This window comes from Carassius carassius, chromosome 4, assembly GCF_963082965.1.
Source record: "Carassius carassius chromosome 4, fCarCar2.1, whole genome shotgun sequence".
Lineage (NCBI taxonomy): Eukaryota > Metazoa > Chordata > Actinopteri > Cypriniformes > Cyprinidae > Carassius > Carassius carassius.
In genome coordinates this window covers 9,311,266-9,336,168 of record NC_081758.1, presented here as the reverse complement: position 1 = coordinate 9,336,168, position 24,903 = coordinate 9,311,266, and the positions used below count along the sequence as shown (strand labels likewise).

Here is a 24,903-nt window from a genome sequence, read left to right as displayed (position 1 = left end):
AAGCAATGATGTCATGCATTGTATTACAGCACTCTAGTACTCTAAAATGATGCTAATAAAATAGAGTATTTTTATATCTAAACAAATACAAAAAATTGGTTGCTTGATTGAACGGCTATATAAATGATAGAGAAGATATAAATCAATAAATGACAGCTAAATAGTAAAATATACAACACAGAATTTTATAAGAGTTACATATGTTTTTTTTTTTTTTGAATCCAAAAAGACCTCCCATATTTAATAGCATGAAAAATCCTGCTAAAAGTACAGTATATGCATAAAATAGCTAAAGCTTCGGGTCACAGAATATGTCATATGTTATAATTATTCAGATTTGAATTTAAGCATTTAGCAGATGCTTTTATGCAAAGCGACTTTCATGCTAACATTTTTTTACCTAACATTTTCCCTGGGAATCAAACCCACATCCTTTTGCGCTGCTAACACAATGCTCTACCACTGAGTTACAGGAACACTAATTTATGCATTACATACATTACTAAAAGTAGGTATTGTTAATAGATATAAACATAATGCATACTATAATAAATATATATTGTGTTTTAAATATTATTATATCATATAATATAGGAGTTAAATCAAAATAGTGCAACCACTGCTCTGGGTGTGTGTTCACGATGTGTGTGTGTGTTCACTGCTGTGTATGTGCACTTTGGATGGGTTAAATGGAGAGCACAAATTCTGAGTATGGGTCACCATACTTGGCAGCATGCCATGTCACTTTTTTGTTGTTGTGAAAGCAGTTTGAGCTCTGCCACTCCATACAAGCACATCATATTTTTACTATTAATATAATTTTTATATCTAAATATAATGTTATTATCATTAATATTGTATAATATTTAAATTGGCTTCCGCAGCGAATACATAACAATAATAACAATAATATCATCAATTATTATTATGAATAATTCCAATGTTTTATAAGCCGGTGAGGTCGACAATGGCTTTAATAAATATGGTGTCATCTCTAAGATATGAGCTTTTGCCTGCCAGCTTAGAGAGAGGGCAGAAGAGAGGGCAACCGCTGGCTATGTTCATTTCACTGATGGGTCTCTGAAAGGATGTGGAGCTCACGTCAGGCCTGAAGGCGTCAATGATGTGCTCTCTGTTGTTCTGGTCCAACAACATCAATGTCACCTAGAAGGAAAGAACAGGAAAGAGACAGGAATTACAATCCATGCAATGCCAAGCTCATGTTCCTGAAGTTAAACTGGACATCAGATGACAGAAGAGTAATGCCCGCTTCACACTGGATGCGCAAGCAGAGCAGAGGCAGCACAGGAGCTGTTTGTATACACAGTGGGACCAGCATCTGCCCAATGTGTTTTCACACTGGCAGTGTTTGTCATGCGCAGCTGAACTGCAGAGTAGTGCAAATACATGAGTAAATTCCATTCTGTTTTTCAGATGTTCTCCTCCAAACACTGTCTATCATGTGCTTTGATTTATGGGCAACGATGGGTGTTCCCCTTCTACTGTCCCCTACACATGCTGTAGAGTGGGTACAGTAAAGACATTTTGTTGCTATGAAGCCTGAAATAAAGATGGACACGGTTTTATCCAGCTGTGTACAACTTATAACATCCAAATTAAAGATATAACACCAACATACAGTTTAACAACAGAATAACAGCTGGAAAAGAATCACCCCCTTCTAAAAATGACTGGTTAACTCAATAAGGTGTAGCTAATCACCTTCTCAATGGCACACAAAGCCAGTTGACATTCAACTGTGTGGTCATTTTGATTAGCTCTGCATGAAAAGAATTTCCTGGAGCATTTTTGTCAGAGAAGCTACCAAGAGGCCTACAGCAACTCTGAAGCAGTTGCAGGAATTCATGACAAATAGCGGGCATTGTGAGCATGTGACAACAATATCACAAATTCTCCACATTCTTGGATGTTTTAAGTTGCACTGAATACATACAGCTGGATAGAACAAAAACTGTGTCCATTCATTTCAGGCTACAAAGCAACAGAATGTGATTATTTTAAAGGGGGCCAATTCTTTTCTTTAACAATAATAATAATAATACATTTTATTTAAAGGCGCCTTTCAGGGCACTCAAGGACACTGTAAAGTTGAGTGGTGATGATAAAATCAAGACAACAATAAAACGAACAACAATTATTGATATTAAATAGTTTAAAACTGATCAGAAAAAGCTAATTTAAATAAATGAGTTTTAAGACTAGATTTTAAAGTAGTCAGTCACTTTCTCATATAGATTGTGGAAGAGAATTCCAGAGTTTAGAAGCAGGACAACTAAATGCCCTAGACCCACAGTGGCTAAACGAGCAGAAGGTACAACAAGTGAAACAGATGAAGAAGATCTGAGAGGACGCTTCGAGATGCAAATATGAAGCAAATCAGAGAGATCTTGTAGTGTACAATTATGAAGTCAAATCTTATAATCTAACCAAATGCAACCAAACAACTCAAATGGTATTGTGATGCTTTAGCTGATATAACATCCCTAAATTAAAGATCAAAAGGAGAGAACAAATAAAAGCAAAAAATAAAAAAGGAAAATGGCATCAAGGTTATTTACCTTCTGGCTAAAGGGCCACTTCAGCAGTGCATCATATTTGCCCCTCATGACCACAAAGAATAGAGAAAGATGAGTGCCCCGACCTGTGCCATCACCATTCAGGTATAGTCTCAGACACATCTTATACCCATATTTACTGGAGTAGAACGCTAGAGAGAAGAAGAAAAATGGATCAAAATGTAACCAGGGCTCAGGGAAAAAAATGTTATGAAAGGTGACAAAAATGCTAATATGCTACCAAAATCTGCTTCAAACACTGAATGTGAAGAAATCATTCCCAAGACTCCCAAAAACGTAAAACTGCTTCTCCGATTGAGAATTAGTTTTAATCAACAGTTTTAATTAACACGTTGAAAAGTTGGAGTGTGTAATATGCTCAAAAATCTCTCATTAAAATAATAAATTGTTAAATATTACTACAATTTAAAATGTTTTCCATTTTGATATATATAAATGTCATTTATTCTTGATGGCAAAGTTGAATTTTCATCAGCCATTACTCCAGTCTTCAGTGTTACAAGACCCTTTACAAATATTTCTTATATGCTGAATAGAGGCTTAAGTATCAATTCAACCCAACCAAACCTGCAACAGTCCTTTATTCTGATCTTAACCTTACCAGGTGAGAACATGGCAGGTGCACGGCCCCCGACTGCATCTTGTCTGCGACGAGAGAAGTCTGCTATTTTCCAAATGAAAACTCCATCATATGTACAAAACTGCAGCTCCCGCAAGGACTGCTCTGATTCTGCTAACTGTAGATCTCGCGTGGTTAAAATCCGTTCCAGCTGTCGCACCTTCAAGAGTCACCAAACACAGATGAAAAACAGGGTTATAAAACTGCCAAAATGCAACGTTGTTGTAATCATCATACACTAACATTTAAATGATACATCTACACAATACTTTATTATTTCTGTCTGAGACTTAAGAAAGTTTGTGACACTGGTATCGACAAATTATCTTCGGTCCAGTGGTGTCTATGGTTCGATGATAATTATACATTTAAGTTTTGTCATTAAAGGAAAAAGTGTCATTTACTGCAAAGGATTCACTGGTGAGCAAGTGACAAATCAAAATTTCTCAAAATTTGTTCGGATGAAGAACCTAATTCATTTACAACTTGGATGACCTAAGTGTGAGCAAATTCCCAGCAAATTTTAATATGTTGGCTGAATTATTTATTTTAATGACAATTTCTCTCATATTTTTTGTTTAAAGTACTCTAACTCGATCAACTGATCAATTATCAGAAAGTCTTGGATGGTCTTCACTTTATATCCCATGTGAATAAAGGCTGATGGCAGAGACAGCAGAGGCTCTTCTGCTGGAGGAGGAAAAACTCACGTTTGTGTTTCACAAGTAACAGCGAACAAAAGCAAATCTTGCTAATAGCGATTTTGTAGTAAAGCTTTTTTAATTCAAACTCTGTTTTTATCTTTGGGTAAACCATCCTTCTGATTTAGTCACTGTCGTCATTTAACCCTCACCCCAACTCTCCCTCTGTGGAAAACCCAGAACTGTGTCCTGCCCGAACGTGACACATCAATGCTTACGGTAAAAGTGAGAAAAAAATTACACCTTTAGGGGTATACCTTGTTACTGGGGGAGTACGCTAAAAACTTTTTTTTTTACACATATAAAGTGTTCATAGTAGTTACTAATCTAATGTACTAATATGCACTATTTGGGTACCTTTGTTGCACATTTATCTGAAAGGGAAGTTTGAATATTACAAATTTTTCAGTGATTTAAATTTCAGTCATTAGTCACACATATCAAATAGGTCCAGAAGTCGAATAGACCACTTATCACTGTATATTACTTCTAGTCATTTTTGTAGATCTGCCCCCCTTTACTTTTGTTTTATTGAGAAGTTCTTCAGAATTTCTTTGTGTTCCATGTAAGAAAAAAAGCATAGAGGGTGAACTACAAGGGGGGAGAGTAAAAGATGAGACAACTTTGTGTAAACTATCCCCTGAAGTAAAATGTTCCACCAGCATACAGTATCATAAAACAAGATCGGTCAATACGTCATAATGCGTTACCTGCCAGGTAAGAGCCTTGCATCATGCTCTGACACACAGCAGAGCATCATAACCATCTCTGCTGTCCAAAAGAAAAAAAAATCCTATAAATCCAATTTAACGAGTGTATAATCTGAGCTATTTAGGTGTATAATTTCCTGCAAAGTGTGCGTAGTACCTTGTTTGCCAAGTTCTCTATCTTTTCCTGGTCTAGCCGATGTTGACGGGACAGTGCCTCCAGGGTGAGGGCCGATCGCTCCACCTCCCTGTTCAACACACACACTATGTTCTCCAATGCTGAGGCTTTCTGCTGTACACCCGGACTGCCTCCTCTTCCTGCATTATGGTTAACAGCATGAGCCCCCACTGGAGGTGCGTCTTCAGGTCCCCGATACAATCCTAGTCCAGAATCGTCCTGCCAATCTCCCGAGGACAGCACAGCCAGCAAGAGACGCATGTGTTCTAACACGCTGGTCTGCTCATGATCCTGCTGCTTACTATTGTCAACCTATGCACAAAAAAAAAAAAATACATATATTTTAATATTGAGAAGGGTTACATAAAATTATGTAAAAGCATTTCTTTGATGTTAAAAATACTTTATGTTGATATATGTCTGGTTACCACTGGATAAAATTTATGATTGGGGCTATAATTTGCGATAGTTTTAGCAACAATGTCTGATATCGTTGTAGTCAGAAAAGGTGCATAGCTGCTCCTGCATTCAGTGTAAAAGGCAGACTGACTGATGAAAGCATGTATCCACAGGTTGGTATTATAAATGAAGAAGAATGTGCTCATCCAGAGAGGAGTAGGTGAGATTATAAATCGCCAGCATTTAATATACTTGAGCAAACTTTTCATTTGATTTGTATATTTTGATAGGTCTATCGAATAAATTGTTTATCCAATTGCTTTGATTTCAGGAGACAGAACTTGCATTTCCATTAAATAGCCAAATCAAATTAAACATTTTAATTATTTAAATGCATATTGGTTGTTGCTTTATGAAAGTGACATCTCAATAAAAAGTCAGCACAAGCTAAATAATATTCACTTCTAGTCTTCACACCAAAAAGGTCAAAATTATTCCACATCTTACTGCACAGGAGCAGGTAACAGTGAATAAACAAATGATTGAAACAGTGAATGATCATAAATATTATCGATTTACATAGTATGTGTAATGCAAGTTATGTACTCATTAAATAAGTAATATTAATTTATATTTTTCCCCTAATATATTAGTAAGGAAAAGTTTAAACCCGAAGGATAATGATTTATTGTATTTTTAATTTTTTTTTTTTTTACATAAAATACTAAATGATAGTGGTAGTGTTCAGTGAAGTGTAATTTGCAATATGCTTCATATAGGCTGTAGTTTACAATACTGCCATTGGTAATGTCTACGAAACGACTGAAATGATGCAGGTAGTAGAAGTCCTTCACTGTCAGGCTGTTAATGTAGAAGTTGTTTTGCAGTTGTCACTAAATCATTGTTTGAACAGTGTATAAAACTGTCCTACTGATAAATGTTGTACCTTATTCAGAAAGCTACAGATATGCTTCGAAATGTAAAACAGATAACAGTTTCTCAAAAAACAGAACCAGCTCTCTGTCAAGTGTTGGCTAATAATCAACTTATTAACATATGTATTTTCTACTAGGCCTGTACATTAGCTTCTTTTTTTGCTGGTTTATGTGGCACACACACACACACACACACACACATTTGTTCAGTGAATTTCCAAAAAAGACTCACTTAAAGAGTTCTGCATAATGAAAATGTGTGCCTTGAATTCAGTCATGTTCAAAGGATTACTAAATGTTGTCGTGAAATCTCTCTGCTTGTATGATACATTTATTTTTAGAAGTCATTCATTTAACATTTAGAACAGGAATGGGGAACGTTGGTCCTGTAGGAACTGTGTCCCTGCAGAGTTTAGCTCCAACCCTAATCAAACACACCTGAACAAGCTAATCAAGGTCTTCAGGACACAGGTAGGTTTTTTTTTTTCAGGGTTGGAGCTAAACTCTGCAGGGACACAGGCCCTCCAGGATCAACGTTCCCCACCCCTGATTTAGAACATACTGTGAAGTAAATGAGTGTAAACTCCATAGCAGTGTTATAAAATAGCAGTGTTGCAGTTGCTGTTTTCCATGCATTTCCTTGAAATTACTTAAATCGATTTCCATATTTCCAAACTGCGTAGGAACCTTTACTCTTTTAATTAGAATATATTTAAATATTCATTGCATCACGAAAGGTCCCCAAGCTGGGAGTCGAACTTGCGTCGCATGAAGCACAACTGGACATCTCGAACTACTGTTAAAAGATCTTTAAATTAATGTTTTAATTATAAAATAAATGAATATTTCAGTTGAACAAGGCACTATTGTCCAGTGATAACTATGAAAGAAGGATAGGCTCTAAAACCATAGACCATAAACCATAGGACTTCTCAAGTAACTGTACATATACAAATATTTTATTGTTACAGGTACAGGTACCATGGATGTGACCACCTCCTCTTCTATGATCTAACTGATTTTGATTTAAGCTAAGTTGTGAGTTTTATTTCAGAGGGGTTTGTTACTGCTACTCTTTATTTGTGCCAGTTTATTCTCTGACCAGTAGAGGGCACGCTCTTTAAAAGAAAAAAACAAACTAAACATGCAATGGGGAAAATATTTAACTTCCCTTAAAGACTTCAAGGGTAGATGACTCATTTTAACTTACCAGCTGTGATCTCAGAAACAGCATGAAATTAAGGTTTTTTTTTTACTTTTGTCTGCAACACATTTTCCCCAAATGAGTAACCAGCCTTTGCAAGTACACAAATGACAGTACTGTACACATTTAAAGCCTACCAATGTCATTGAGTTTGGGACTTTTCTAACCCACACTCCAAACTTTATATAATTTGGTTCTATTTTAAAGCCACATGGAAAACAAAGTGCAAACTTCAAGACTCAAATAGATGCAGTAGTTCTAACAAAAATTACTACCGGTAGTCGTGACAAAATTATTTCAAGGCTTTTTAAAGTTATGAAGAATTTCAGAACGGCTAACAGAATTTAACAGCTATTCTGAATAGAACTACATTCATGAGCAACAAATACACACCACTGCCCTGCAGCCAATTTCTCTGAACTGGCATGCCGATTTAGACTTTGCACAAGACTTGATGTGCTCTTGAAACTGAAAAAAAAACACAGGAGAAAGTCAGAGAAAAAAAGTCAACACAGGATTATGACAACACGATTAGAAGAATTGTGTGAATGAAGCATTGTGTGAATAAAAAAAAAAAAAAACTTTTCAAGAGTATATATATATATATATATATATATATATATATTTTTTTTTAACAGAGTGTTTACATTCATACTGAGAAATACTGTAATTCAAACAGAAACAATATATGGCTGAGAATGCAGACCAACCTTTTCTCTGGGGATTTTCTTTTTACCACAGTCTTTGCATTGCATGGGAAATTTCTGACATATTTCATCATGAGCCTGTGACAAAAGAATAATGTAGTGAGAAGAATCAGCAAAGATTATATGATATCAACAACTACTTTGCTCACCCATTTCATTCAATTCATCATTCATAATTTTATTGTTTAACGTAAATTATGAGAATTATTAATTTCAGTTGAACTATCCTGTATAAGAAAAATCCATCATGAATCCAGCCACATTATATTATTTATTATGCAATGCTTTTATGGAGGAGTTAATTATTTTTTTTTAATAATAATGAATTAACTTTCACCCTAATAGCAAGCTAGTGAAATTAAATATTTCCATAGCTTGCGTCTGTTGACACTAGAGGCGGGAATCTTTACTTGCCTCATAACACGATTTGATTCAATGACTATTCAAAAGCTAACAATTTTATTATAAAGCAGTTTTCGATGCGTCAGGGCGCATCTTTTCCTCCAATTATTTTATTAATAATAATAATAATAATAATAATAATATAGTTATGTTTATTTTATCTTTTTGATAATAAAAAAGTATGAAGATGCAAATAACAAACAGTAGAACAAATACAAGAAAAAAAACCCTAATTAATAAACAGTGATTTACATTTTTAATTGTAAGAGTAAGAAATAATACAGGACCTGTAAATGTAAAAAAGTTATCACATCAGATTACATGTGTAAGATTATATCACACTTATTGGCTCATTGCACATAATAGCTCTCTTCCCACACTGTTTTACATCCTTGCATTTTCTTTTTGTGAAAAATGAAATGGAAACCTTAGGCGCAAGTGCTTTTTAGACCCAAGGACATAAGCAATTTTTATTTATTTAAAGACTATAGCAGGAGTAATTTATTTACAATAAAACAACACATATGTATGATGTCCATTTAATAACATTTTTAAAAAATCTATTATTTTATTGTAAAAACGGTTATATTCCACAGCTCTACTTGACACAGCAAAAACAAATACACAAACTATAAACCACTCAGCAGAACATTTTTTTAAAGATACACCACTTCTAGGATGTGGATTACCTTAATTTCTTTAAAGTTGAATGTGACCTTGCAGTATTTGCAGTTCAGGGTTCTGGCCTCACATTCCCGCTCATTGTGGCGATCTTTCTCACTTGACAAGATGAGTGCTTGACATGCTTCACATTTTATACGTTCAAAGTCACAACGACCTTCATGTTGACCCTAGTGAAGAAAAAAAGTATCTGTAAATGTTTAGCTCAAATGCCATGTTGAATGGATTAATACCACAGTTAAGTGTACTGTTGTGTAGGAGTCGATTCCTAAATTGTGCCCCATTCTCAATATATATATTGAGAATGTGAAGAGCTTTTTATAGCAGTAGTTCATGTCCTTTATTTCCATTAGATGTATATGTATTGCTTCCCTTTTTTAAATAACTAAAATGGTCACAAGACATCACTGGGTGAAACAAATTAAACCACTGGAACTAAAACACGTCGTCCTGGAATTAAAAAGTACATCATTAGAAAGTACATAATGACTAATGGAAAAGTTTTGTATAATGGCACTCAGGAGGAGTCAAAAGTATTTATAATGCACCATAATAACAAAAAATAAAAAAGCAGAATGTGCAGACTAAAGATCCCTTTGAATGCGCCATGTGATTCAAGAACTTTGTGTTAGCCAAAAAAAGTGCTTACGACTAGCTTAGTCACACGACTAGCTTAGAACATTACCAACCAATCATCAGAACAAATCACAGTGAAGAATACTTGAGTGATATTGATTTTTACTAAACTGTAGTACTGTACTAGTACTACAGTATTGTATTATATAATATGAATAAGTGGAGGTTATTCAAACTGTCACGTTCAGATTAGCATTGGAAATTTCCATGACATGACCATCACAAGACAGAACAAGTGTGTCTGCAAAATAATTTGCACGGTTTCAGAAATCCCTGAGATGTAGGGTGAACTGGGGTAAACTGCAACACTACTTAAAGGGACAATTCATAAAATAAATAAATAAATATTTAATTGTTTACCCAAATTTCTGCAGTTCCAGACCTGCTTTTCTGACTTACTAGGATTAATTTAAATGTACTAGTCAATGTATGTATTTATATATATGTGTGTGTGTGTGTGTGTGTGTGTGTGTGTGTGTGTGTATATATATATATATATATATATATATATATATACACACACACACATACACATACACATATACTGAATATACATACTCTTATATTTTGTTTTATATGAACATTTAAGTAACAAGAAGAAATGCCACAAATATTACAGAGAACCAGTATAAAGTTTTAAAGTTCACTGCCTCTATATTTTTTGTGGTCATTCTCAGTTGTCTAAATCAAAGGTTATACGACTTCTCCTGGTGTGTCTTTGTGCAAACGTTCAGTCTAATCATTCAAACATTATACACAACAGTGTAGTTAAGGCAAATTAACACTGCACTGATAGATGACGTACAGTACATCACATTCCATAACCCATCAAACACTAGCTGGTTTTCCATCAAAGTTACAAACTTAACTTATGCGCAAAATTGTAATATCGAATAGAACATTTGCTAAGAAGCAGTTTCCGTCCAACAAGTCAAAGTGAACAAAAATCATTACTTCCTGATAAACCCACACTAAATATCACTAAGAAAAGAAGGAAAAGCCACTGAATATAATCATTTTCATAAATAATAAATTATTTGCAATGCAAAGCGAGCAGATGAAACAATAAAAGCGGCCATTGCTTTTGGAGGTAAATGCCTGCTGCATTTGATTGGTGCCTAAACACGCTATTGTTGACGACAGACTTTGCTCAGGCATTTAAGGATGACCATATGTGTTTCAATCTCTAATTATTCAGGAATAACCCTTTTTTGAGATGACTTGTATGCTACAATGAACGTTGCTATAGAAGAAAATGTCATCAGCATGAGCTAGTGGTGAACAAAAATAGCATAATGAATCACACAGTTTGTATGTGCACTGAAAAAAATGTGGAAGTGGCAAAAGAGGAAGGGATAAGAGCTTGAAGACAGCAGTTTTATGTTTTAGTGCATGTCACGTTGATTTCATATCGCATCTTTATTGGCCAGTCAGTAGACGCGAGTCGTTGCATCAAACACACTGTGCAATGACAAACTTTAGAATTCATGAAAATGTTTATATATTGTATCGTAGCTAAGAGTACATAACTGTTTAACTTTGGGTAAAAACACAAACTATATAAAAAAATGGACGTAGGATCTGAAGAGCATATTTGACGCTCAAAGTGGGCAGTGCCGGCCATCACTATCTTGGCAACATGTCACCACACGTCACTCCCGGATAATCAAAAATGGACAGTTGGGATATCGGTGGACCTGAGGTGCCTGGTTGCTGAAACCACAACCATTTAGCTCGATGGTAGTGAAATCCACCAGTCACTCAAGTGGCCACGCCCTTAATTAAGCAGAACTTTAAGGCTTAATATCATTATAAACGGATGAGTACGGTAATAAGAATCATTTTATATTTAGTCATATTCTTCAAAATGAGATAATACTAATATGTTATTGTCGTAGATATTCCAAATCATAGCTACCAAAGCGTCTCAGCTGGAAGAACACTGTGCCCCAAAAGTGTTAAAGCGCAACCAATTGGCCATTTTTAGTAGAGCACCTGGCATTTTTCAGCTGGCTAAAAATGCTTTGGTGGACACACGTTAAAGGGTTAGCTCACCCAAAAATGGAAATTAGCCCATAAATGAATCACTATCAAGTCATCCTAGGTGTATATGACTTTTTTTTTTTTCAGACGAATCCAGTCTGAGTTATATTACATATTTTCACATATCTTTCCACCTGTTTAATGCCACTCATGCTCAGGTTCTACAGATTATCAGATTTTCCCTTGGTGTGAGGTGTATTAAGATTGTCCGAACCTGATCAGAAGAACGTCGGAGCAGCCCCAATCGCGAATCATAAATATTAAACATGTTTAATATTTACAATCAGAAATACTAAAGTGTGGGGGGAACCCCGAGGATAATATAAGTCATATAAAGCCCTATTCAGACGGGACTAGTTTTCTAAACTACATTTCAGTTTCGATTCTTACCACCTGACGTCTGCGATTTTCATGTACCAATTCGGACGGGACTAACATCTCAGTGTTTATTAGTGGGAGGGTCTTATTTGTGCATATGGCCGTTTTAGAGATCACGCGCTCTGTATGCTGCATTGCATTCATTCAGAATGATTGCCATTAGTATTATTACACAATAAATACTAAATGGCTAGTATAGCAAAACCATGTTAATGTGTGGTTCCTTTAGTTTAACTTGTTTTCCTTTTTGTTTCTTTTTTTTTGTGTAGTAGGCTAAACCTACTGTATGTTTAATTTTCATAAAGGTACATATGTAATTAAAACATTATGTAACTGAGTGCATAAATGAACGTGAGTAATCTTACCTGATGCTGATATTACAATAGCCGGTATTAACAGTTTACGTGATCTTGCTCTTGATTTTATTATTTTTATTATTATTATTTCTTTGCCGGTAAGCAAATATCTCAAACATGCGCGCGGTAAGAGCATCTGCGGTAATTCACGGTGGCCAAAACACACAAGGAAACGCGTTGTGAAATAAAATATCACCGGCAATCACAGACATTAGCATTCGGACGGGATTAGTTTTCTCAGAGGATCACTGAGTTTGCTGAAAAACAGGTAATTTGCTCTGGAATTATCACAGAGGTTGTGTGAGAAAAACACAGAAGTGGCAGATTCAGACGGGATTAAAATCACCAAGTACGTCTGTGAAACATTTCTCTAACGACCCCCTGTAAAACTAGTCCCGTCCTAAAATCTTTTGGTGTGTACCCAGCATCAGCGGTTGTTGCATGCATCATTCCAAAAGAAGTTAAATAAAAAGTGCCTCACACGGCTCTGGGAGTTGAACAATGGCCTCCTGTAGTGAATCAATGTGTTTTTGTAAGAAAAATATCCATATTCAAAACGTAATCCCTTTAATGTAGCTTACGCTCACGGTTGTACATGGAAGCAGTTCCGGGCAGATGACGTATAGAGGTCAGCTTTGCACATGTGCTGCCCAGAAGTGATGAACGCGGAAGTGCAGGGGAGAGATCAAAACAAAACAATGGTCACTAATTAGAAGTACAAAACAAGGATTTGTAAAGATGAATGTTGGAGGATTCGATATAAGCCAAGAGGAGACTGGTTTTTCCTTAGCTAAAGTAAGGAAACTTACTTTAGTAAATCATTAACAGGAGTAAAGGACGCCTTTGTTTCTCATTTTTGGGTGAACCAACCCTTAAAATTTATATTTATTGTTAGGCATATGCCCTATTTGTCTTTTTTGCATTTATGAAATATACTGGAGCCAAACCCGAGAAAGAAGTTTCCACTGAGTTCCATGACACATAATTTATGTAGTTGTAATTCATAGGCAGGGATTAGGCTAATTGTGAAGGAGCATGAACACACGCCCTATTTACGAATGATTGGAATTTATTGGCATGCACATATTTAACCATCAAGTCTGATGTTTACGAAGCATTTGTGAATACTACAGAAACTAAGTTTTAGATCTGTTTTACGAGCAAATTACTCTGAATTTATTCATTTCATGAATGAGGCCCTATGTTATAACTGCATCCTGTTAATGTACAAAAATACTGAGGATCAAATAGTATCTGCCAATTATAGGCTGATCATAGGCTGTTAACCTGTCAGTGTAAATTCTGTATTCCAGTTTCCAACAAATAGTACCCTATAATTCAAAACCTTGATTGTGCGCGTATGGGTGTGGGAGGCCCGACAAGACATTGTGCCCAGAGGCCTCTGAATTCTTCATCCGGACCTGGACAAGGGTAACACTCTGATCAGGCAAAACCTGACAAACGTGTCTGTTACCGTTTGTCTGCATCTGTCAATGCAGTGTGAACTTGTCCCTAAAACAGGGAGGGTATGGGAAATGTCATGGCAGATATATCTGTTACTCAGAAAAAGAAGATCGGCATCAAGCAAGTGGAGCAACTGATCCAAGATAAATATTTTAAGAACATGGTGAGACTTCAGGGGAATTTCTTGATTCCTTTCTTTAATCAACATGTTTTCACATCAGATGAATCAACACTGACTCAGAGATAGGGTTAATGATTCAGAATTCTGTCATGCTGATACTTTTTACCAGCTAAACAGAAGAAAAAAAAGAAACCCAAGACAAAGTTAAACTTAAAAGGGTTTCAGGTTTTCAGAAACAAGACTGAAAGTCAGAATAGAAACTTTACAGGAGTTTTTGTCAGCTATCAAAATATCTTGGTTCACAGTTTATAAATAACTAACTTTTAAGCATTACTCTAATCTACACAATCACAAACAATTATAACACTATAACCACCAGCTGTCTGAATGCCTTACACTAATCAATAAAAAAATATTTTTTTTTAAATACTGAAACCAGTTTACCAAATTTGCAATGCAAAAGAAAAAAAAGCTCTTCAAAAGTTATGTGGTAACAATTGGGTACTTTCCAGTCAGCCTTGGGACTTTCCACCCAACCCCCATCTTTAGTTCTGACTTTCATTCTCACTGGTGTGGGCGGATGTTTTTTTTTAAACTGACAAGATATATTTTATCAGCCTTTCTGCTTTACTGCTGATTGAAATCGGAGAGAACATTTCTCCAGAGCTTGGTCTGTGTCCTGCCCGGTCCAGTTGTTTGAAACTGTGATGTTGAATGCTGTAGTCTGCTCATTGTTGAATGCTGTAGTCTGCTCATTGTTGAATGCTGATGCCTAAGAGCTCTGTTGCTGGTGAGACGCCCCTAACATTTCACTGTTATAAAGCCACCCCTTTTTTTCCCTTTTCAAGCTGTTATTCTCCTGATTGTTTACTTTTTTTGTGTTACTTGGGAACTGTAGGGAGGTGGGCGCCATTTTGTTTTGTAATCCTGTTTTCTCCTGGTTTGTGGTTAGGTAGGGAGTGAGTGTACATTTCTGTCATTTTATTTGTTTGTGAAGCTTATTAAGAATTCAATTTCCAGGTAGACTAAACTTTTGTTTGTTATTTTGGCATTGCCCCCTTCTGAAGTCTTTGTTCCCCTAAAGTTTTGACATGGATGTACACGTTCTTTCTGTTAAGAGCTTTTAAATAAAAGCCTTAAAACGATTCTTGCTGTTGTGGTGCTGTGGCAGGGCCCTGACTAAGGCTCTTTAAAATCCAAATTTTGTTACGTTCAGACAAGAACCCTAGACACTAGTAGGACGTAACATATTTACCACAATAATTGAAAATTTAAAACATCTTAAGAAGGATATGACAAGCCAGGTGACTAATGTTCTTACCTCATACTCTTTCAGTGTTCCAGACCAACTACATCCGTCATTTGGACATTTTGCAGGCAAGCTATCAATTTCTCTTCGTGCGGCATTATCAGGAAATGCCTATAAGGGAAGTCAAAGTCCGTGGAATTATCTTCATTAATGAGTACCTTTTATATTCCAGTTACTGCTAAACATTACACCAGTGCATGTACATGTATATACTTAATATGAGTTACCAGGAAATAAAAACAATGATAGAATTACAAGATTAAGTATAGTCAAGTCTCCTTTATTTGTATAGGGCTTTAATTCTTATAGATTGTTTTGAACCAGCTTCACATTAATAAAAAGAAGAGAACAGAATAAACTATGTCACTGACTTACCACGTCAATATTGAGCACTGACACTGTCTCTTCAAATATACCCTCAGCACGACAGGCTTCGCAGGGTATGGGCCCTGAGCTAATAAAGAGAAAATTTTTTTTTTTTTTAAAGTCAAAACTTTAACAGTGCAGCCTTCAAAGGGGAGTATGGTGAAAAAGACAAGATCAAACTATAAGCAAACTATAAACACCACAATTTTGGGAAAGCATTAACATACAGCCTTCTCTTACCTGAGGGCTATTTATTAAGTCTTCTCAAAGAAAGCTGCTTTCAAGGTTAATTTGCAACAAGAAAGTAGTGCTTTGATAATGGAAAGATTGATGTAAAAGTAGCATGTGTGCAATAATACATAAAATGAAAAAGGATAAAGTTATTGCAAGAAATGTTGGCAAGATTTTGAGAAGGATTTACTCGCATTACTAATCTACATTACACTAAATTTTATCTTCTCATTTTAGACTACATCCTATAGACCAGGGATGGAAATTAGCACCCGCCACCAGCCAAATGCAGGTGATTTTGTGTTGTGGCAGGTAAACTTGCTTCACCTACCGGCCACCGTGGCGGGTAAATAAAAATAGCATACTGTTTCACCCGGCTGGTGGACAAAAAGTTAATTTCCATCCCTGGTGTGTGTACAACTCACAATAAAGTGTAATATCATCCGAAGCAGTTCCGTGGAGAAAGGCGGTGTAAACTGGGCTCGAAATGGCGGCGTTGTGCCCAGTACAGTGTTTGCAGCTGAAGTTAGTGCCGCTGGCAGTGATATATTTGTTGGTTATTTACAGTCCGTTTTATAGCACGTGCTCATGATAACAAGATCACGGGAAGAGTTGAATTTGTTATCGCGCACAAATTTCTGCATACAAATTTCTGGCATAATAAGCAAACTAACAAACAGTATCACTGAAATAGAAAATGTTAATATTTCATTGAGACTTGAGATTAAATAAACTGCTTAAATATTGTAGATCTTGTAGTATTAATTTTCACATGCAGTTACACAATGTCGGTTAAAAACAAGAAAGCGGCTGGTAAAAACATTGAGTGGCTGGTAGATTTTGAAATCCACCAGCCACAGTGGCCGGTGGACAAAAAAGGTAATTTCCATCCCTGCTATAGACCCTTTTTCAGTGGTTTCCTTTTTTTTTTTTTTAACAATGACTGGAGAAAATACAATTTTATCTGAATAATTTCACTCATTGTCCGGGACCCCGATTGCCATTTGAGAATTTTCTTGATTGCTATTTGCTATTTAACTTAAACGGAAGGAACCAGATAAGCTGATTCATACACACTCAACTCAATGGATGAATGATCTAACAGGAGTGGCCCAACACACCCATCAGATCGGAGTGTGTATAGTAAATAGAAACTGAGAACATATAAATCTATAGACGCCTATAACTGTGTTATCTTTAAACTTGGAACCAAACCATAATCCGTACCAATAAATGGCAATAGTTTATTTAACCTTAACTGATATAAAGTGTGCGTTCCAACTTCAAGAATTTGTGATGATCTTTTCGGTCCAATCTGGTAGTTTTATTGCATTTAACCACAGGTGTTGTCAGTTTTTTGTCTGGCACTGGCAGTGGGTATGCGATAAAATGTAAAATTGGAGCCTGTACTCCATCAGTTCTGACACTCAAAGATGACATTTTAAACTCTTTATGTAGCCGACTCTGCACTTTTCAAATCAGATCAAATCGAGATACATGATATTATCGTGCATAGGTGGAGCAAAAGAGAGACTCTTTGTTCTTGTCATAGCATAACTATTTAGTGTTTTAAACCACACAGGTGCACGAGAGAGAGACTATGGAATCACCAATAATAATAAAAAAAACACTTTCAAACATACTGATAAACTGAAGTTAAATATAAAAATATTGTTTAAAACAGCTAGTTCATATATAGTCGGACGCAACTGTCATATTTTAAATACTTAAATATTTTTGGCGGACAATGAACAATCATAGATATTTTGTTATAATACAGATTTTAACATTTTAAATCACTGATATTTGTCATATCAATATACAGACAAGTCTGTGCTAACAATTTTCATAGCAATCTTGCTCACCATAAGGGGGAGATTATTATATAAAAAAAAATAGCTAGTCTCAACCACATGGACACTTTATGGGCCATTCACAGAGCGCCTCATTTTTCTTGGCATTTCAGTCATGAACGAATCCCACTTCTGTGAAGTTTGTGCGTTCATGGCTTTTTTCTGCCTTCAAATTCTGACTATAGCAGATTATAGACATATAGGCGATTGAGCAAATTATCACAGGATGAGGCTTTTGAACAAACACGCCTGAGTCTGAATTAACTGGCAAGTGTGGTGGACCTGAACAATGAATTTTTAAAAAAAAACTAAAATTAGAAATGCTATTCATCAAAGAAGACCAACAATGATTCCACAAAAGGGAGGCATTTTTCTAACTGAAACAGAATATTGAATAGAGGGCTAGGATTTATTTTAGTGCTCAATCTCTCCTTCTCTCACTCGCAGCAAACTAATGGTTGAAGGGGAGAGGTTAAGGATACTCTGCCCAAGCAGTCACATTGATCTCATAGAATGAATGCCTTTCCACATTGGAAGAAATTTTTCAGATTTTGATTAAAGATTACCACGACAAACTATTTCTTTCTATGGATTAACTTCATATTCATTATGATTCATTGTTGTATAGTATAAAATCACTAAAGTTGACAAAAATATAACCAAATGACTGGCACCAAGGTAAAGCTCACCGAAGACTGAAAATATCCTAGAATATATCCACAGAGGTAAGTGAAGTATATCCAAATTGAAGGACAACCCTTCGGATTAAGAGGCGAAAGAGTGGATCAACATCAAGCAGAAGGAAGATATTTTTCCATCTAGCTACAGTGCAGGTGTGGATTAAAGGGACTGGAAATGTCCATGGAGAGGTGGCAATTAATGCAGAGTAAGAGGCAGAGGATTTTCCTGGGTACCTGGTGAGTTGTTTGAAACAGAACACACAGAAGCGATGTCCACACTGTGCTTGGAAAGGTTTTCTAAGAATATCTTTGCACTGCTGACATTGATATTTTGGTTCCATGGACACAGACAGCACTTCTCGAGATATTCCAGGTAATGTGGAGTCCAAAGAGGATGGTAAAGATGGACGTGCCATTGCCTTCCATTTACCCACAGGGCCCGCTGTGCTGATCATCTGTAAAAATGAGCACAATTTAGCAGAATAACGACAGACATGTTTTTAACACCTTTGTTTAAAATCAACATAAAAAAACAGCATTTACAAATACTTTAACTTCCATTTTATGAAATATTTTTGAGTTAAAGATGATATTCAATAACATAAAAATGTAGGTTTGGACTTGGAAATGGAGTCGGACCAGAATGCAACCCTCTACATTGCGAGTAAATCACTCGCATATGCGACTAAATTTTACTCTGGGCGACTAAATCATGTCTATTGTTAGCCATTGGCTAATAAATTCTTAGATTTTATTCGGACAAAATCTAAAATATCTTAAACAGTGTTCCAAAGATAAACGGAGGTCTCACGGGTTTGGAACGACATGAGGGTGAGTTATTAATAACATATTTATGCTCTTTCAATGAACTAACCCTTTAAGTTCAGTTAAAATGACAAATATGCATTCATACATGGTTATCAAGTTTCAGTTCTAATCACTAAAGTTCTATCAATAAATAGTGCTTAATACAATAATATAATGCTTGACTGACTGATTAAGAAGCTAAGATTTAAGAAGCTGTGCCATTATACAAAAATGTTTGTCTGGCGAGTAAACTAAAAATTTTACTAGCCAATGGTGATTATATTGCCAAGGTGTGCGTAGAGGGTTGGAATGTGAAGTCAAACATTTTTTATATCTCCAGACCACTAGGTGGAACTGTGCCAAAACAACCTCAGGTCAGGGTTGTCATAACAAAAAACTGAATATTTTTAAGTATTGCAGAGATCACAACTGCTCTATACAGCTAGGTTCATAGGACAGCCAGAAACCTAGGAGTTGTGATCGATGATCAGTTAAGCCTCCATACTGCTACAACGACCATTGGACACCATCATGCACAGATAGATGCAGAATCCAATTTCGACATTTGGAAACGTCTGAGAAAGATGCAACGATTACAAAAGCTTGTCCAAGCTCTGCCGATTCGTTCACAGTCACCGGTTTCCGAGTGCGCATGAATGCAGCAAACTCTATCAGCTAATTTTGACCGATTAATAATCAGTTAAACAGTTTAAAAAGTTTAAAAATTTATTTATTTTCTTTAAATTATTAAAATATTTAAAAAGGTTTGCTGCATGGTTAAAATATGCTACATGTGTATATATGCTTTAGCTTCTTATATTTGTAATTCTTGTTTTTTTTCTAAATACTGTTAATTGAAAGGATTTGTTGTGGAATGAGGGGAACTAAAATAGCCTAGCAGAGCTTCTCAAATTTCCCGGAAGCTGAACAGTTTTCATTTGCTATATTAACCTCAAAATAATTCTTAGAAGGAAATTTGGAGTCCGACTTTCAGAAACATATACAGCGTTACTTATTATACAGTAACTATTATTCTATATTCTTTTTCACTGTGACATTACTGACTAGGGATGTTAATTTCGGTTATTTTTCCTAACCGATGCTCCTTAACCGATTATTAACCATTTACAGACAAGATTTTAAATAATAATAACTGAAAGTACAAACACTATAATTATATACTTTTTTTAGACATGAGCACACTGCTCAAATAATGAAAGTGAAGAGTTAAAGTGACATATAGATAATATTGAGTTTCTCACTGTTTGCACAGAATAACCACTCTCCTACATGGTTTCTTTATTTGTTTTTAACAGCAGAATACAGCTTAATGGATAAATAAACAAACCGCTGTGCTGTGCTGCTCATATTTATCACGAAAAAAAGGCCCCTCCCCATGCCCAAAACGGGTTGCCTGTGGATGAGTATCCAAAACAAGGCTGTCCTGCTCCACTTCACAGTTGCCGAGTGAAATGAGCGTTTTATAAATGACAGGACACGCATTTATACAACACTTTATTCAAAAGGAAGAGCTGCTCGTTCCATGCATCATTACGTTATTTCTGCGTCATACGTCATTACGTTATTTCTGCGTCATTGCACATGGGCAGTCTTTTCAGTTTCATGGTTCAATCCGATGGAGTGTTTACATGCACGCTCAATCGTATAAGAAGAGGAATAAACCACCCCATTTAATCAGATCGAAATTTCATTCAGATCGAGCTCAATCAGATCGATTTAAGTGTTTATATGAATGTTTTTCAATCCGATTGAGCCGTCAATCCAATTACAAATGGATTATTTGGGTGCATGTAAACGTAGCCAGTGTCTCTTTCAGTTACAATAAATACAATAGAATAACCAAAAGCTGCCATTAGAAGTCCCGGTTGCTATATATATGCTGAGGGAAGTCGTGGCCTAGTGGTTAGAGAGTTTGACTCCTAACCCTAGGCTTGTGGGTTCGAGTCTCGGGCTTGCAATACCCCCAACTAGAAATGGCTGCCCACTGCTCTGGGTGTGTGTGTGTGTGTGTGTGTTCACTTTGATGAGCTTTGCACTTCACTTTGCACTTTGGATTGGTTAAATGCAGAGCACGAATTCTGAGTATGGGTCACCATACTTGGCTTAATGTCATGTCACTAAGTCTGAGACATGCACTCTGGAGCAAAAGAAAAAAACATTTGGGAAGTTGTTGTCATACTTCATTGGTGATTTCAAAACACACTATAATGTGTTTTAAGCTAGTGTTGTGAATAATTTATCAAAAAATAAAATGTCTTATTTACCTTTACTTTGCTCCATATCCATAAAATTTACAAAAGGTTATATAAGGTAAAATGATGTGTCAGTCAGTCAATTTTTCATACAGTTAATTAAATAGTGAATGAGAACGTCTCTCTGTAGTATCATTATTTGTAATGTAAAAAATAAATAGACCTATAATTATACAATAGTAACAATTTCAATTTTTAAAAACTGACATGATTACTTTGTTGTATTTATTAGTTAGAATGTGTAACTCAATTTAACAAATTATAAAAGCTGAATAATAGAACAAAGCCTAATGATTAATTGGTGAAAGAATCAAAAATTAGTCTATTAATGATTGTAATAATCGTAAAGACCAATTATCAAAATAATCAACTGTGTAAAACAGTAGTTTGAACATTCTGTAAAATAATCACACTGTGTGCTTCACAAAAGTCCGAGATGTTTTGAGCAAAACAAGCATCTGTAAATATTAAATATAAATAAATAAACTATCCCTTTCAATGCCAAACACAAACCCTTTTTAATTTAAGTCTATTTGATGAGGCAATTTAATAATGGTTTCCATATAGACCTATTCTAAATCACAGAATTATATAAAGAAAGTACATATATAGAAAATGTTGCCTACATATCCGAAGCTTTAACGTTACACTAGATAGTACATTTCTACCTATTACAATTTGCTTTTAGTCAATAGACAGACTTTTTCCAACGTTTTCAAAAAACTTACCAACAACATGATTCAATTTAAGTCACAAAAATTTCGTGTTTGTCCAAAGTCATATCTAGTGTTGGCCTTGAAGGCTGCGGTTACACTTTGATCTTGAAATATGTTGCCGAGTTACGTTATTAATTATCAAAACCAACAGATATTCATCAAGTGTTTATATAGCTACCAAAACAGCAATCTTAAATCGATTCCAAAAAATCAACTAACTTAGCAGCTGAAAGCAATGTATCTAATGTTAGGTAACGTCAGTTTCCTGACTCTCCCAGCGAGAAGTGGCAACTCAGTCCAGCACCCGCACACACTGCTTAACTACAAGCAGCGTGATTTAAATTTGGCACACTACGGTCAACGTAAATCTCAAAGAATCAACCAAACAGAATACAAACGTTACTCACCAAACACTTTCAAATTCTGTAGAACAAGGCTGAGTCCAGCTTCTTTTTGACGTTCCACCTTAAAACTTGACGCTTCCGCTTCCGGAAATAGAAATAGACTATTTGTCTTTCTTTCTCAGAAACGAACAATAAACTACTTTAAAATGTAAATAACATTGAGACAAAAGGCTATAGAGATAAGAGAACTGGCTGTCAACATGAAATCTATATTATTCATAATTATCGAACGTGTCATACTAGCGCAGTAATGAGTGTATATATATATATATATATATATATATATATATATATATATATATATATATATATATATATATGTGTGTGTGTGTGTGTGTAATTAAAATGTTATTATTTATTTTGTTATGAACAATCACTGGAACTTTCAACGATCGGAGACAACAACAATGCAATGGCCCATTCAGTTTAATTCACATTTACTTGTATAACGCATTTCATAACCCGTTGTTTCAAAGCAGCTTTACAGAAAAAGTGTCACATGCTGAGTCCCAATTCGCCTACTTATACTACTTTTTTTGGGAGGAAAAAGTACATACTTTTGAGTGTGTAGCAAAAGAGTATGCACGTTCTGGGACATACTTCGATGACGTCATGCAACGTGAACGACAACGTGGTTGCCTAGTTACGCACACGACAACTGTTAACATTTCATTCATTCTTGTATGTCCAATAACATTTTATTTACTATTCCCATCTTTTTTTCTCATAGTTTTTTTTTACAATACATTTTACAATGTGTTCTTCTACCAAGTTGAGGGGTGAAGAAGCAGGGCGGCGTCGTCGTAGAACCAAACGCAGGTTGTTTGTGAGGCGGCTGGTTCTGACGTTCATGTGCAGTGTGTGTAACAAAGCCATCGCAAAGCTCCTCCCTCACGCACGCAATGGGTTGTGGGCAATATTAGCCCTTAGAGTGTGCATTGATCTGCACTTCGAATTCTAACCGGAAATAGTAGACCATCCGGGTATCTTTGGAATACTTTTTTCAACATACTACGATTTGGGACGTACTAATTCTAGTTTCGCATACTATTTAGGACGGATAGTATGCGAATTGGGACTCAGCGACAGTGTCTGGTCTGTGTTTCCCTGGGTGTCCATGTGGTCTCACTTCACTGCAGGCACTACATTTCCCACATAGCTTTGTCCCTTCATCACAGTTAATTGCACACCTGTTATTGCACTCTGCTGTCTCCACTTCCTTCGTTATCCTGTCTATAAATACCAGTCTTTCACTTTCTGTTTTGATGGAGTCCTTATTTTCCGTCACCCGGTTTTCTCGCGTTCCTTGTGTTTTCTAGTTTCTTGTTCTTGTTTGATTTGTTTCTGGACTGATTTCTTGGTTATGACCTCTTGCCTGTATGGATACTGTATTTTGGATTACCCATTAAACACACTGCTTCTGGATCTCTCGTTTCCTGTGATCGATCGTTACAAAAAGATCCAGTGTGATTGTTCGTAACAAAATAAATAAATAAAATAAAATTATATATACACATACACACACACACACACACAAACATACATATATATAACATGGGCGACATTGGGGGAACAAGATACCCTCACCATGCTTTGGCAGCATTGAGCAATGTAGCCAATTACAGATATATCTGTTGAGTTCTTGAATGCAATGGCCAATCAAGACGTTTTGTTAGAAATCACTCACCACTGAATGCACCACAGTTTTTAAGTGAAGTTTTGCCCACTCGTGAATCATCTCATGACTAAGTGTAGACGCAATGTAAATAACAGATTCATTGTGCAGTTTAGAGAGCTTAATTTATTATAACGGAACTTTATGGGATGTGAGGGATAAATGAAGATGACGACTTTTAGTCCCACAAATGATAGTTAATTTTTCCTTGACGTGTCTCACCATTGGTAGCAATGATTCAAAACGGACCCATTGCAAGTGATACGGAATAAAGACACGGAAAACTTCAGTGAACATCAGAAAAGCAGAGTGCACATACGGTTAAAAATGAAAGGCCATCAACTAACACAAGGGAAGCATCTCCATTCACAACATGTTGTTTCAAAGCAGCTTTAGAGAAAATGCATGTCTTTATAGGAGCTTGTTTCAAAAAGAACAGTTGAAGTATAATTCAAATTATA

At 35.7% G+C, this 24,903-nt stretch overlaps 1 protein-coding gene across 1 annotated transcript; it reads right to left on the bottom strand.

The window, feature by feature from the left end:
* Positions 1–919: 919 nt before the first annotated feature.
* Positions 920–22,846, bottom strand: traf2b (Tnf receptor-associated factor 2b). Its single transcript, XM_059546134.1, has 11 exons — positions 22,771–22,846; positions 18,802–19,022; positions 15,813–15,891; positions 15,450–15,548; positions 9,139–9,300; positions 8,051–8,125; positions 7,734–7,808; positions 4,785–5,114; positions 3,199–3,376; positions 2,580–2,728; positions 920–1,164 (listed from the first exon to the last, which is right to left on the bottom strand). The coding sequence occupies exons 2-11, from the start codon at positions 19,020–19,022 to the stop codon at positions 946–948; spliced, it is 1,587 nt and encodes a 528-aa protein (XP_059402117.1). The 5' UTR covers positions 22,771–22,846; the 3' UTR covers positions 920–945.
* Positions 22,847–24,903: the final 2,057 nt, after the last annotated feature.

Bases quoted from the DNA above. Each gene is read 5' to 3' on its own strand.
- traf2b (XM_059546134.1), bottom strand. From the start codon at position 19,022: ATGATCAGCACAGCGGGCCCTGTGGGTAAATGGAAGGCAATGGCACGT. The intron at 2,729-3,198 runs GTAAGGTTAAGA...TCTTCTCTCTAG, and splicing joins ACCTGCCATGTTCTCACCTG to CGTTCTACTCCAGTAAATAT. The intron at 1,165-2,579 runs GTAAATAACCTT...CTTTCCTTCTAG, and splicing joins AGTGGCCCTTTAGCCAGAAG to GTGACATTGATGTTGTTGGA.